Source organism: Mizuhopecten yessoensis, unplaced genomic scaffold (assembly GCF_002113885.1).
Source record: "Mizuhopecten yessoensis strain PY_sf001 unplaced genomic scaffold, ASM211388v2 scaffold1961, whole genome shotgun sequence".
NCBI classification, from domain to species: Eukaryota; Metazoa; Mollusca; class Bivalvia; order Pectinida; family Pectinidae; genus Mizuhopecten; species Mizuhopecten yessoensis.
Window position 1 is genome coordinate 920556 of NW_018404308.1, and position 16339 is coordinate 936894.

General features: G+C 38.1%; 1 protein-coding gene across 1 annotated transcript in view; it reads left to right on the forward strand.

The window, feature by feature from the left end:
- Window positions 1–16339, forward strand: part of LOC110443594 (rotatin-like) — a 56110-nt gene that overhangs the window by 32624 nt on the left and 7147 nt on the right. The window contains exons 31-45 of the mRNA XM_021487900.1: window positions 997–1263; window positions 1596–1776; window positions 1928–1974; window positions 2184–2259; window positions 3041–3218; window positions 6535–6755; window positions 6968–7108; window positions 7344–7520; window positions 7704–7889; window positions 8356–8531; window positions 12699–12825; window positions 13005–13204; window positions 13907–14054; window positions 14350–14472; window positions 15279–15382. Coding sequence (XP_021343575.1) covers window positions 997–1263; window positions 1596–1776; window positions 1928–1974; window positions 2184–2259; window positions 3041–3218; window positions 6535–6755; window positions 6968–7108; window positions 7344–7520; window positions 7704–7889; window positions 8356–8531; window positions 12699–12825; window positions 13005–13204; window positions 13907–14054; window positions 14350–14472; window positions 15279–15382 — 2352 coding nt within the window. The remainder of the gene's footprint in view (window positions 1–996; window positions 1264–1595; window positions 1777–1927; window positions 1975–2183; window positions 2260–3040; window positions 3219–6534; window positions 6756–6967; window positions 7109–7343; window positions 7521–7703; window positions 7890–8355; window positions 8532–12698; window positions 12826–13004; window positions 13205–13906; window positions 14055–14349; window positions 14473–15278; window positions 15383–16339) is intronic.

The following is a 16339-nucleotide window of genomic DNA, read 5'->3' on the forward strand; positions in this document are numbered from 1 at the left end:
ATCAGTTTTGTACGAGCGGGGTTTGAATTCTTATTGTCAGGATCATTTTGATTGACAGAAACAAATCATCAAATGCCTGTGCGTGTTTTTGAATGTCTAAGTAACGTCGTTTTTAGCACCAGATCCAACTTAAATATGCGATTAATTCATTTTCCTACGACATTTGATGTGTGAACAATTATCTTTTCTTTTAGCAGTTCGTGTAATAGAACCTGCAAGTCCCGATAACGACTTCTTCCTTCAAGAAGACATAACGTTACCTTCAAAATACAATCTATACTACGTAAATACAATTGTAAAAACAACTCAATTATTCGTTAAAACACCTCACTAATTACTTGTCGATGAAGTTATAAAAACAGGTGAAGGGCTAAAATTCCGGGTGTAACCCGACGAAATCGGGTCACTTGGCAGGTATGTATGTCCAAGGACGCAAATAAAGAAATTAGGAGTTGTTACATTTCACTTTGGTTTGTGGTACCTACAGACACAAATAACTTGTTGACACCTGGTCAGCATTTGGTTGGACCAGAGTTGTTTGTTTATGAAATAAGGTCAGACCTAGCAATCTGATGGTGACTTCAGGTGAGCCTCGACAAAGCCTCACAAGGCCAGCATAAACATTTGCAGGTGTGCCAGGACTAACAGACAAACCAGTTGAACCGGATACGCGAAAGGGTCCCTGGTGCTTTTGAAATACTATTCATGCAATTTTCTGTCATCTTTCTTTCTCAAGATACAAGATACAATAATTTTTATTAAACATCGCATATTTGAAACAATGAAACATTAGCACTATAGTGCTATTCTTGTAGGATGATTCTCTACTCATAGATTATTGTAATAATCTGTACCAGTGCACAATAATTCATTGGTAATCCTCTGAATTTGTTACTTGTCTTAAGGATACTAGAACCTTTTGTTTATACCCATTCAGCATCTACTCAAGCTGTTTCTATTACCACAGTCCCCTTACCTATTTTATATCTGTTACAGGTGAGGGCTGCTGGCCTTGGGATAGCTGTTGCCTTGACATCTACAGAACCAGGTCGTATCGTCATGACCTCCCACTGTAAACATATCCCAGGAGGCATCTGGGGAGCAGCGTTCAGTGTTTTGCTGGATCAAGCAGAATGCAGCATGGTTCGTCAGCAGGCAGCATTACTACTGGTGAACATGACATCACAGACGATGCCATGTGGCAGTGTGGAGCTAGAACAGAACGTGTGGCAGGGTCCTATTGTTACAGATACTGAGTTTGAGGTAAGACAATATAGTAGCCTGAACTTTTGTAACTTCAAAACTTCAAACTATGTCATCCCTCAACTTCAACTCTGATTGAGTGGATCTGCAATACCTTGTTTTTTCATACTTTATGTCAGATAAACTGATTATATCTTGAATTTTTTTAGTGATCCAAACAAATTCCACAAGCTTTAACTATTATTGTGATAATCAGTTACAAAGTATTAGAGTGTGGATAGTATGTATCCAGATTTTTGATAGCACATACTGCCAAAGTTCTACAGTAAATCTATAAAGTGTATATGTTGTTAAATAGGAAGTGTTTTGACTCGTCTAACTTTGACCACTAGGTGTCTCTGGTCGGCCTGACTGCCTTGTTGGCTCTACTTCACCACAGCCAATTTTACCAGGAGATGCTTGTCCTGTTATGTAACTTCTACGCCCAGCCCACCATCCAACCGGTCAGTGTCCTGGAGGTACCGGTCGGTCATCTCTCCTCCACAGGTTCAGACTCGACACTCTCTACTCTAGGTAGGTATCAAAGGTCAAGGCCATCTCCTTCTTGATAAAAGTGTTGCCAGTAGATGGAAAATGATAATTCTTAGAATATAACATTAAATGATTAACTTCACAATTATTTAATACTACGATATCTAAGAACAAGCTATAATTTGTGTTTCAGCGGAGTTTGGAACAGATGGGCTTCAGAGTACCTCGGGGAGTAACCAGGTACGTACCTATATCTTTACTACTACTGCTACAACACTGGGATGTAACAAAATTATCTCATGTTTATTTTCATTTTGATGTATTTTTCTTACGTAAGAATTTAATTCTCAGAATAGTTCTTTGCTGATTTATTTTTTTAATCTAAAATCCAGCAAAATAAATCATTTTGATTGTTACTTTTAATGTGGTAATGTCTGTTGTGGTTACAGCCGAGGTCAAAGGGGAGACAACACATCCATCAGACGTCTATCTCCAGTGGCAGTAAGACACGCAATTCCACCACTGGTCAGTATCTGTAAGGCATTGATCCAACACTGGTCAGTATCTGTAAGGCATTGGTCCACCACTGGTCAGTATCTGTAAGGCACCACTGGTCAGTATCTGTAAGGCATTGATCCACCACTGGTCAGTATCTGTAAGGCACCACTGGTCAGTATCTGTAAGGCATTGATCCACCACTGGTCAGTATCTGTAAGGCACCACTGGTCAGTATCTGTAAGGCATTGATCCACCACTGGTCAGTATCTGTAAGGCACCACTGGTCAGTATCTGTAAGGCATTGATCCACCACTGGTCAGTATCTGTAAGGCACCACTGGTCAGTATCTGTAAGGCATTGATCTCGGTAGATAGGCTCACCTGTCAGTGGATTCCACCAAAACCTTACACATCCTTTAATGACCAAACAAACCATCAGTCAGTAGACTCAGAAAGTATGTCAGCTCTAAAAGCCAGTAGGTTGTAAAAGGCTGTGGGTTTTAATGTAATAGGATTTGAGTATTCCAAACATTCATGCTTGACAGTAGATTATCAAATATTGACAATTTTTCTGCCATTTACTAGAAAATTTATCAATCGGCATTCATAAAGGCTTAATTGTGATGTTAATCTGTTTCTCTTCTGAGCTGTTCCCCCAATTTATTTCCCCCTACAGAGTGTTTCCCTCTAAATTCTTCTTCCCCTCCAGAGCTGTTCCTCCAATAGATTGAGTTTGTTATCCTGATTGAGCTGCTGATTTTGAGTTTGTCCTGTAGACCTGATTTGTTAACACTGAATTTGTTCTGTAGACCCTACAGGTAACAGTAGCAGCAGTACTCTGACCGGGGAACAGTTGGAGTACCAGAGTATTGCCACGCCCTCCCTGGTGTCCTCTGTGTGTCAGTTCCTACGTAACCTGGTGATATTGGCACCTCAGGATACTTTTACCTGTCTGAGGAAGGATTCCTACATACAGGTTCTAACCAAGTAAGACATTGTCATGTCCTCATCATGTAAGCTTTCCTATGTACAGGTTCTAACCAAGTAAGACATTGTCATGTCCTCATCATGTAAGCTTTCCTACATACAGGTTCTAACCAAGTAAGATATTGTCATGTCCTCATCATGTAAGCTTTCCTACATACAGGTTCTAACCAAGTAAGATATTGTCATGTCCTCATCATGTAAGCTTTCCTACATACAGGTTCTAACCAAGTAAGATATTGTCATGTCCTCATCATGTAAGCTTTCCTATGTACAGGTTCTAACCAAGTAAGATATTGTCATGTCCTCATCATGTAAGCTTTCCTATGTACAGGTTCTAACCAAGTAAGATATTGTCATGTCCTCATCATGTAAGCTTTCCTATGTACAGGTTCTAACCAAGTAAGATATTGTCATGTCCTCATCATGTAAGCTTTCCTATGTACAGGTTCTAACCAAGTAAGATATTGTCATGTCCTCATCATGTAAGCTTTCCTATGTACAGGTTCTAACCAAGTAAGATATTGTCATGTCCTCATCATGTAAGCTTTCCTATGTACAGGTTCTAACCAAGTAAGATATTGTCATGTCCTCATCATGTAAGCTTTCCTATGTACAGGTTCTAACCAAGTAAGATATTGTCATGTCCTCATCATGTAAGCTTTCCTATGTACAGGTTCTAACCAAGTAAGATATTGTCATGTCCTCATCATGTAAGCTTTCCTATGTACAGGTTCTAACCAAGTAAGATATTGTCATGTCCTCATCATGTAAGCTTTCCTATGTACAGGTTCTAACCAAGTAAGATATTGTCATGTCCTCATCATGTAAGCTTTCCTATGTACAGGTTCTAACCAAGTAAGATATTGTCATGTCCTCATCATGTAAGCTTTCCTATGTACAGGTTCTAACCAAGTAAGATATTGTCATGTCCTCATCATGTAAGCTTTCCTATGTACAGGTTCTAACCAAGTAAGATATTGTCATGTCCTCATCATGTAAGCTTTCCTATGTACAGGTTCTAACCAAGTAAGATATTGTCATGTCCTCATCATGTAAGCTTTCCTATGTACAGGTTCTAACCAAGTAAGATATTGTCATGTCCTCATCATGTAAGCTTTCCTATGTACAGGTTCTAACCAAGTAAGATATTGTCATGTCCTCATCATGTAAGCTTTCCTATGTACAGGTTCTAACCAAGTAAGATATTGTCATGTCCTCATCATGTAAGCTTTCCTATGTACAGGTTCTAACCAAGTAAGATATTGTCATGTCCTCATCATGTAAGCTTTCCTATGTACAGGTTCTAACCAAGTAAGATATTGTCATGTCCTCATCATGTAAGCTTTCCTATGTACAGGTTCTAACCAAGTAAGATATTGTCATGTCCTCATCATGTAAGCTTTCCTATGTACAGGTTCTAACCAAGTAAGATATTGTCATGTCCTCATCATGTAAGCTTTCCTATGTACAGGTTCTAACCAAGTAAGATATTGTCATGTCCTCATCATGTAAGCTTTCCTATGTACAGGTTCTAACCAAGTAAGATATTGTCATGTCCTCATCATGTAAGCTTTCCTATGTACAGGTTCTAACCAAGTAAGATATTGTCATGTCCTCATCATGTAAGCTTTCCTATGTACAGGTTCTAACCAAGTAAGATATTGTCATGTCCTCATCATGTAAGCTTTCCTATGTACAGGTTCTAACCAAGTAAGATATTGTCATGTCCTCATCATGTAAGCTTTCCTATGTACAGGTTCTAACCAAGTAAGATATTGTCATGTCCTCATCATGTAAGCTTTCCTATGTACAGGTTCTAACCAAGTAAGATATTGTCATGTCCTCATCATGTAAGCTTTCCTATGTACAGGTTCTAACCAAGTAAGATATTGTCATGTCCTCATCATGTAAGCTTTCCTATGTACAGGTTCTAACCAAGTAAGATATTGTCATGTCCTCATCATGTAAGCTTTCCTATGTACAGGTTCTAACCAAGTAAGATATTGTCATGTCCTCATCATGTAAGCTTTCCTATGTACAGGTTCTAACCAAGTAAGATATTGTCATGTCCTCATCATGTAAGCTTTCCTATGTACAGGTTCTAACCAAGTAAGATATTGTCATGTCCTCATCATGTAAGCTTTCCTATGTACAGGTTCTAACCAAGTAAGATATTGTCATGTCCTCATCATGTAAGCTTTCCTATGTACAGGTTCTAACCAAGTAAGATATTGTCATGTCCTCATCATGTAAGCTTTCCTATGTACAGGTTCTAACCAAGTAAGATATTGTCATGTCCTCATCATGTAAGCTTTCCTATGTACAGGTTCTAACCAAGTAAGATATTGTCATGTCCTCATCATGTAAGCTTTCCTATGTACAGGTTCTAACCAAGTAAGATATTGTCATGTCCTCATCATGTAAGCTTTCCTATGTACAGGTTCTAACCAAGTAAGATATTGTCATGTCCTCATCATGTAAGCTTTCCTATGTACAGGTTCTAACCAAATAAGACATTGTCATGTCCTCATCATGTAAGCTTTCTTACTTACAGGTTCTAACCAAGTAAGATATTGTCATGTCCTTATCATGTAAGCTTTCCTATGTACAGGTTCTAACCAAGTAAGACATTGACATGTCCTCATCATGTAAGCTTTCCTATGTACAGGTTCTAACCAAATAAGACATTGTCATGTCCTCATCATGTAAGGTTTCCTATGTACAGGTTCTAACCAAGTAAGATATTGTCATGTACTCATCATGTAAGCTTTCCTATGTACAGGTTCTAACCAAGTAAGACATTGTCATATCCTCATCATGTAAGCTTTCCTATGTACAGGTTCTAACCAAATAAGACATTGTCATGTCCTCATCATGTAAGCTTTCCTATGTACAGGTTGTCAACGAGGGCATCATCCTATTCAGATGAACAATCAGAAGTCACAGTCATTTTGCATCTCATGATTTTTATTTCTGTAACAAAGAAAACAGTAACCCACTGTTATAACATTCCCTCTATTCTCAAGTAATTTCACCTTTGTAATTTATCAACTGAAATGCAACTTTGACCTTTGTGTGATATTTGACCTCTGTGTGGTATTTGACCTTTGTGTGATATTTGACCTTTACGTGATATTATGACCTTTGTGTGATATTTGACCTGTGTGTGGTATTTGACCTTAGTGTGATATTTGACCTCTGTGTGATATTCGACCTTTATGTGATATTTGACCTCTGTGTGATATTTGACCTTTACGTGATATTATGACCTTTGTGTGATATTTGACCATTGTCCGTTATTTGCCTCTGTCCCCAGCATGGTGGACACAAACCTGTTGGATGCGTACATGACAGAGATGGAGGAGGGGTGCTCTGACCAGCTGGAACTTGTCTTCTGTGACCTACTGCACATGTATGCGGCCATCTTGGATCTTTTGCGAGCCTGTGTGGTGTACGATACCCCCATCAGACAGGAAGTGTTAGCCAATGAGGGCTTCATCAGGTCCACAGCAGCTCTCCTCACCATCAGGTTTGAGGGTGTGTATCACCAGCCTGTATGTCTTTCATCAAATGTCAGACCCATACATATTTTCAAATTATTGCCAAAGATCTAAGTTTTAAATAAAAGTCAGCCCTTGCTGTAAGTTTGAATGATAGACAGGAAAACAGTGTTCTAATGGTGTGGTAAATGAGAACCATGTTTTTAAGATTTAAAGATTGTTCACATTAGTTAAAAACTGTGTTGCCAGGCTCTGCAGATGTGGATGGATGTTGTCAGGCCCTTTGGAGCTCTGTGCTGTCTTTTCTCACTGCCCTTCTACAGCTACAGGGGGCCTCCGCCCTCCACAGCTTCACCATGGCTGCCCACACGCTCTGGACATCCATGGCAGGTATGTAGTATTGCTTTATGTCAACACTTACGAAGGTCATTGTATTTTATCCAATAAATTGTCATAACAAAAATTTCTGTCCTGGATATTAGATCTGTAATAAATGATAAGGTTTCTTAAATTTCTGTACATGAAGTATTGGTAATTTAATAGAATAAACATTATATTTATTATAGATCATAATCTATAATTTATAAAGGAATTATTTCTGTACATTGTATTTTGTTTACTGTAGAAACATTGCAGTCTGTGCTACAGAAGCGATTACACCTCAACAAACACCTGTCTGACAATTGTTTACAATTCCTGTCGATATTGTTCAGTGAAGAGGGCAGACTGGTGGGGAGACAACCCCAGCTAGCAGAGGACACCATAACCGTCACTGGTCTCCTGAATACCCCTCTAAAGTCAGGTCTGTAGCTACTGATTTAGTTATCAGGGGATCACAATACAGAATACAAAAATTTAATGAATAAGAGTATCTCATGAGTTCTCAACAGTTGATGTCATCATTGATTAGCTTAATATATTAAGTATATATATATATATATTTGAATTTTATTCTGAAGTGTTCCTATATAATATTACTTTGTAGAGACGACAGATAAAGACGAAGGGGAGGTAACTACAGGTGGCCAGCTTTGTAAGGTCTTGATCAATGTGTATGAACACTCGTGTCTGAAGTCCCCTGACTACAAGCAATCCGACCATATCCATGCCGCCACTTGCCTGCGGACGCTGCTAGCCATCTCCAGCTCTGCCAAGGACACAGCTCTCCAATGTAAGTTTTATCTTGTGTTCCTCATTTTCCAGTTTTCATTTAAAAGATTGGGGGTTGATACATAGGAAAGTGTCATCATTTCTATTTACAAGGTTAAATGTAGCTCTTTAGTCGCAGGCAATGATACACAATGTCAGGCCTGTAATACACAATGTCAGACTATGATACACAATGTCAGGCCTGTGATGAAGGATGTTAGGGCCATAATACATGATTACAGGGTTTGATGAAATATAGATATTTTGACTCGCAAACCTGTAGGAAGTGAACAATATAGACATTTAGACTTATAAACAAAGTGGACAACGCAGCTATGATACATCACGTATAATCATTTCATTTTGCAAATTATAAACAACATTTGATATTTTCTTTAAATAAGATATGTTTGAAAGTGTTGATTGGAAGCCAACTCCAGACCGTATGGTTGCTGTAGTTTCATTTCCATGATTTGATTGTTCCCTAGCGGGCCTGGTGGAGAGTGTCATTGACCACGTCAAACAAACTCACGCCAAACTCAACATGGAGTCCATCCAGCCTGGCAAACCAAACACGAGGAAGAAGGACGACCCTCTGTTGAGTGACCTTATCCTCACATTTGACCTCCTGCGCAACTTCATTTTCCAGAGCCTTGAGGCCAAGGTTGGTTTGTAGCTGGCTTTTCCCTTCGTAATGTATTGTCAACATATGTTTAACCACATGTAAATGTATCTGTATGATGGTACGAAAATGAAATTACTGTAAATTGCTTTATTGCTTTAATATTCCATGTAAATTCATGAGCACAGCCACACTCATTTGCTAATTAAAATCTTCTGAAAAATGTTCATTCATAGATAATTACATGTACTATAGATAATTACATGTACTATAGATAATTACATGTACTATAGATAATTACATGTACTATAGATAATTACATGTACTATAGATAATTACCTGTACTATAGATAATTACATGTACTATAGATAATTACATGTACTATAGATAATTACATGTACTATAGATAATTACATGTACTATAGATAATTACATGTACTATAGATAATTACATGTACTATAGATAATTACATGTACTATAGATAATTACATGTACTATAGATAATTACATGTACTATAGATAATTACATGTACTATAGATAATTACATGTACTATAGATAATTACATGTACTATAGATAATTACATGTACTATAGATAATTACATGTACTATAGATAATTACATGTACTATAGATAATTACATGTACTATAGATAATTACATGTACTATAGATAATTACATGTACTATAGATAATTACATGTACTATAGATAATTACATGTACTATAGTTAATTACATGTACTATAGATAATTACATGTACTATAGATAATTACATGTACTATAGATAATTACATGTACTATAGATAATTACATGTACTATAGATAATTACATGTACTATAGATAATTACATGTACTATAGATAATTACATGTACTATAGATAATTACATGTACTATAGATAATTACATGTACTATAGATAATTACATGTACTATAGATAATTACATGTACTATAGATAATTACATGTACTATAGATAATTACATGTACTATAGATAATTACATGTACTATAGATAATTACATGTACTATAGATAATTACATGTACTATAGATAATTACATGTACTATAGATAATTACATGTACTATAGATAATTACATGTACTATAGATAATTACATGTACTATAGATAATTACATGTACTATAGATAATTACATGTACTATAGATAATTACATGTACTATAGATAATTACATGTACTATAGATAATTACATGTACTATAGATAATTACCTGTACTATAGTACATGTACTATAGATAATTACATGTACTATAGATAATTACATGTACTATAGATAATTACATGTACTATAGATAATTACATGTACTATAGATAATTACATGTACTATAGATAATTACATGTACTATAGATAATTACATGTACTATAGATAATTACATGTACTATAGATAATTACATGTACTATAGATAATTACATGTACTATAGTACATGTACTATAGATAATTACATGTACTATAGATAATTACATGTACTATAGACAATTACATGTACTAAAGATCATTACATGTACTAAAGATAATTACATGTATTATCGATAATGAAATGGGATCATTCTGAATTAACAATCTTATGTAAATCTACATATGGGCATATTGCACAAGACAAATTACACACAAAAATAGAATGGTTTACAGAAAGTAAAAATTTCTTTGTCTTTTCTCTTTTATCATTTGATATCTTTTTTGGCTGAAAATTAAATCTATTAGAATTGTACTTTGGGAATTGCTATTTTTTTCAATCTCATCAGCTTACAGACTGATGTGTTACTCACAGACTGACGCATTACTTACAGACTGATGTGCTACTTACAGACTGATGTGTTACTTACATACTGATATGTTACTCACTGACTGAAGTGTTACTCACAGACTGATGTGTTAGTCACAGACTGATATGTTACTAACAGACTGATATGTTACTTACAGACTGATGTATTACTTACAGACTGATGTGTTACTTACAGACTGATATGTTACTCACAGACTGATGTGTTACTCACTGACTGATGTGTTACTCACAGACTGATGTGTTTCTCACAGACTGATGTGTTACTCACAGACTGATGTGTTACTTACAGACTGATGTGTTACTTACAGACTGATGTGTTACTCACAGACTGATGTGTTACTCACAGACTGATGTGTTACTTACAGACTGATGTGTTACTCACAGACTGATGTGTTACTCACAGACTGATGTGTTACTCACAGACTGATGTGTTACTCACAGACTGATGTGTTACTCACAGACTGATGTGTTACTCACAGACTGATGTGTTACTCACAGACTGATGTGTTACTCACAGACTGATGTGTTACTCACAGACTGATGTGTTACTCACAGACTGATGTGTTACTCACAGACTGATGTGTTACTCACAGACTGATGTGTTACTCACAGACTGATGTGTTACTCACAGACTGATGTGTTACTCACAGACTGATGTGTTACTCACAGACTGATGTGTTACTCACAGACTGATGTGTTACTCACAGACTGATGTGTTACTCACAGACTGATGTGTTACTCACAGACTGATGTGTTACTCACAGACTGATGTGTTACTCACAGACTGATGTGTTACTCACAGACTGATGTGTTACTCACAGACTGATGTGTTACTCACAGACTGATGTGTTACTCACAGACTGATGTGTTACTCACAGACTGATGTGTTACTCACAGACTGATGTGTTACTCACAGACTGATGTGTTACTCACAGACTGATGTGTTACTCACAGACTGATGTGTTACTCACAGACTGATGTGTTACTCACAGACTGATGTGTTACTCACAGACTGATGTGTTACTCACAGACTGATGTGTTACTCACAGACTGATGTGTTACTCACAGACTGATGTGTTACTCACAGACTGATGTGTTACTCACTGACTGATGTGTTACTCACAGACTGATGTGTTACTCACAGACTGATGTGTTACTTACAGACTGATGTGTTTCTCACTGACTGATGTGTTAGTCACAGACTGATGTGCTACTTACAGACTGATATGTTACTTACAGACTGATGTGTTTCTCACTGACTGATGTTTTAGTCATAGACTGATGTGTTACTCACAGACTGATGTGTTACTCACAGACTGATGTGTTTCTCACTGACTGATGTGTTGCTTACAGACTGATGTGTTTCTCACCGACTGATGTGTTAGTCATAGACTGATGTGTTACCCACAGACTGATGTGTTTCTCACAGACTGATGTATTACTCACAGACTGATCTGTTACTCACAGACTTATGTGTTACTTACAGTCTGATGTGTTTCTCATTGACTGATGTGTTACCCACAGACTGATGTGTTTCTCACTGACTGATGGGGTACTTACAGACTGATGTGTAACTCACAGACAGATGTGTTACTCACAGACTTATGTGTTACTTACAGTCTGATGTGTTTCTCACTGACTGATGGGGTACTTACAGACTGATATGTTACTAACAGACTGATGTGTTTCTTACTGACTGATGTGTTGCTTACAGACTGATGTGTGACTCACAGACTGATGAGTTACTCACAGACTGACGTGTTACTAACTGACTGATGTGTTACACACAGACTGATGTGTTTCTTACTGACTGATGTGTTAGTCACAGACTGATGTGTTACTGACGGACTGATGTGTTACTTAAAGACTGATGTGCTACTTCCAGACTGATATGTTACTAACAGACTGATGTGTTTCTCACAGACTGATGTGATACTTACAGACTGATGTGTGACTCACAGACTGATGTATTACTCACAGACTGACGCATTACTTACAGACTGACGAGTTACTCACTGACTGACGTGTTACTCACAGACTGACAGGTTACTCACAGACTGACGCATTACTTACAGACTGACATGTTACTCACTGACTGACGTGTTACTAACTGACTGATGTGTTGCTTACAGACTGATGTGTTTCTCACTGACTGAGGTTGTAGTCATAGACTGATGTGTTACTAACAGACTGATGTGTTACTTACAGACTGATGTGTTACTAAACTCAGGATTATGAAACTGTAGAATTACAGTCACATAAAACAGATACTAAACAGAGGATCTCGAACAAGTCACCATAATAGATGTTTATGAAAGAAGTTTCATCTTTTGAACAAAAACTGATTCTGTATATCATTCGTTATAGAACATTTATACAATTTGTACTGTCTGTTGTAGATGGCGTGCTACTACTCCGGTCTACACAACATCATACACCGACTGTGGGCATGGTGTCAACTAGACCTAGCTGTCATGTCGTCTGCTCTCTCCCTTCTCACCACCTTCATCGCTCACTGTCCAACAGGTAAGAACTATTGTCACAATCAATGTAAAAATATGTTTATACAAATTGAGTTGGATATCAAGCAAGGGAAGTAGTTCCTAAATCTCTGTAAAATAAACTATTGCACTACGTATACATACTTCCATTGCTAGAACTGGATTTAAGGATCCTTATGAATGTATTATTTTACAATGTTCCAGCTACAAGTTCCCTGGCGTACACTACGACCTCAGCCTCTTCTGGAGGTCAGAAGTCACAACAGCTCAGTAATAACTCACTTGTTCACTGCCTCATACGTCTGACAGGGAGAGAGGGCATCAAGGACACCACCCTCCGCACCCTCTTCTCACTCCTCGCCACCCTCACGCTATCCTCCGAGGGCAGGAATATTGTGTTTAAGGTATGTACAGTACGGTATGGGCTTCAGAAGGATAAAGTGTGTGATAACTATTGCTCTCTATAAAGTCTTTTATATATATAGGTCTGAATCTGATATCTGATTCTTTCAATGATAAGGGCTCTAACAATACACCGCTGTGCACCAAAAACCGCGCTAAATTGCTTTGGTTCGGTGTATGATATGTTTTTTCCGTGTTTCGGTTTTTATTCTTACCTGTCTTCCGGAATTTAACCATACATGCGTAACGTAAAATTTGATTGGCTCGTATGATAAAAGGTGTGCAATAGTTGTTGCCGTTACAAAACTTGGCATAAACAAGCATGCAACATGGTGGAGCTTCAATTAAAAAAACTCCCGCTTCCTTTCGCTCGCCCGTTTGGCAGCATTTTGGATTCCGGCTAAATGTCCCCGATGGAAAATCACTCTCCACTTGCCACATTTGTTTCGTAGATGTAAGTTACAAGTCGGGGAACACATCAAACATGGCGACGCATTTAAAGAGGAAGCATAACATTTCGCCATTCTGTATCGTATCAAAATGTATCGTATCGTGGGTAGATATCATGATACGTATCGTATCGTGGCATAGGTGTATCGTTACAGCCCTATCAATGATATGTTACCTATCTTTTAAATGACATTACTCTGAATTGTAATAAAGGACATTGTTCTGAATTCAAAAATGTTTTCATAAATTTACAGAGTAACTTCCTGAGGGAATTCCTGAGTCTGAATCCTAGAAAAAGCAAAAAATCCAAACGTATGCAAAACCTGGAACTGTATTGGCTGGAGCTGCTGGTCAATCTCTCGTTCTCTGTGGAGGGTCAGCAGATGCTGCTCAAAACAGGAGGTAAGGACACAAACAGTGGCCAATATCTTTTTCTTTGGATGGTCAGTAGATGCTTGCAGTTATTATTATTTTTTATATATTTTCTATTCAATTTGTGTGTTCGTTTGTAACAATATTGAAAATGTCTCCACTTCCTTGTTTGTGTATTACATTGTAAATTCAATTCCCTTTTATATTTGTATTGTAAGTTATACTTTAGACTACTGTTATATTTGTATTGTAAGTTATACATTAGACTACTGTTATATTTGTATTGTAAGTTATACTTTAGACTACTGTTATATTTTATTTTTAGACTGTGTAGACCTGCTGTTAGACTTTGTGGAGAGTGGTCAAGGGAAGGTCCAGGAGTGTGCCGTCCTCATCCTCCGTAACATGTGTTGTCACACCAGTAACAAACCCAAACTTCTCGCTAGTGGTCAGTATAGGTGTCAACACTGGTTTGTTGATAGACAAACTGATGTTTACTGTCCTCGTCCTCTGTGACATGTGTTGTCACACCAGTAACAAACCCAAACTTCTCGCTAGTGGTCAGTATAGGTGTCAACACTGGTCTGTTGATAGACAAACTGATGTTTACTGTCCTCGTCCTCTGTAACATGTGTTGTCACACCAGTAACAAACCCAAACTTCTCGCCTGTGGTCAGTATAGGTGTCAACACTCCTCTGTTGATTGGCAAACTGATGTGTACTGTCTTCGTCCTCTGTGACATGTGTTGTCACACCAGGAACAAACCTAAACTTCTCGCCTGTGGTCAGTATAGGTGTCAACACTGGTCTGTTGATAGACAAACTGATGTTTACTGACCTCGTCCTCTGTAATATATGTTGTCACACCAGTAACAAACCTAAACTTCTCGCCTGTGGTCAGTATAGGTGTCAACACTCCTCTGTTGATAGACAAACTGATGTTAAACATAAAGATTATCTCAGATAATGTTTGTGTGTTGACATCTTTGATAATGTAAAGTTTTCACTGGTTTTATATTTTTCTGTTGATAGACTCATGTTTATTGTAAGAGTTTTCGACTGATAATGTTTTTGTGTTGACATCTTTGATAATGTAAAGTTTTCACTGGTTTTATATTTTTCTGTTGATAGACTCATGTTTATTGTAAAAGTTTTCGACTGATAATGTTTTTGTGTTGAGGAATAATATTTCTTTTAAAGGTTATCTCTGATGTTTCTGTATTGACATCTTTGATTATGTTTCTGTGTTGACAGACAAGCTACTTCCCCACCTGTTGGAGTGTCTGACCAGTGATAACACACAAATCCAGTGTGTGGCTGCCTCGGCTTTGTGGGCCCTCGTCTTCAACAACCAAAAGGTGGGTACTGTCATTTTGTCTGGATTAACCATGTTGTCATCAGGGTGGGTATCATGTCTGTGTCTGGCTGATCCATGTTGTGATCAGGGTGGGTACTGTCTCTGTCTGGCTCATCCATATTGTGATCAGGGTGGGTATTGTGTCTGTGTCAGGCTGATCCATGTTGTGATCAGGGTGGATATCATGTCTGTGTCTGGCTGATCCATGTTGTGATCAGGGTGGGTATCGTCTCTGTCTGGCTGATCAATGTTATGATCAGGGTGGGTATCGTCTCTGTCTGGCTGATCAATGTTATGATCAGGGGGGGTATCGTGTCTGTGTCCGGCTGATCCATGTTGTGATCATGGTGGGTATCGTCTCTGTCTGGCTGATCTATGTTGTGATCAGGGTAGGTATCATCTCTCTGTCTGGCTGATCCATGTTGTGATCAGGGTGGGTATCGTCTCTGTCTGGCTGATCTATGTTGTGATCAGGGTGGGTATCGTCTCTGTCTGGCTGATCCATGTTGTGATCAGGGTGGGTATCGTCTCTGTCTGGCTGATCCATGTTGTGGTCAGGGTGGATATCATCTATCTGTCTGACTGATCTATGTTGTGATCAGGGTGGGTATCGTCTCTGTCTGGCTGATCTATGTTGTGATCAGGGTGGGTATCGTCTCTCTGTCTGGCTGATCTATGTTGTGATCAGGGTGGGTATCGTCTCTGTCTGGCTGAGCCATGTTGTGATTAGGGTGGGTATCATCTCTCTGTCTGTCTGATCCATGTGGTGATCAGGGTGGGTATCATCTCTCTGTCTGGCTGGTTCATGTTGTGATCAGGGTGGGTATCGTCTCTGTCTGGCTGATCTATGTAATGATTAGGGTGGGTATCGTCTCTGTCTGGCTGATCTATGTTATGATCAGGATGGGTATCATCTCTGTCTGGCTGATCAATGTTGTGATCAGGGTGGGTATCATCT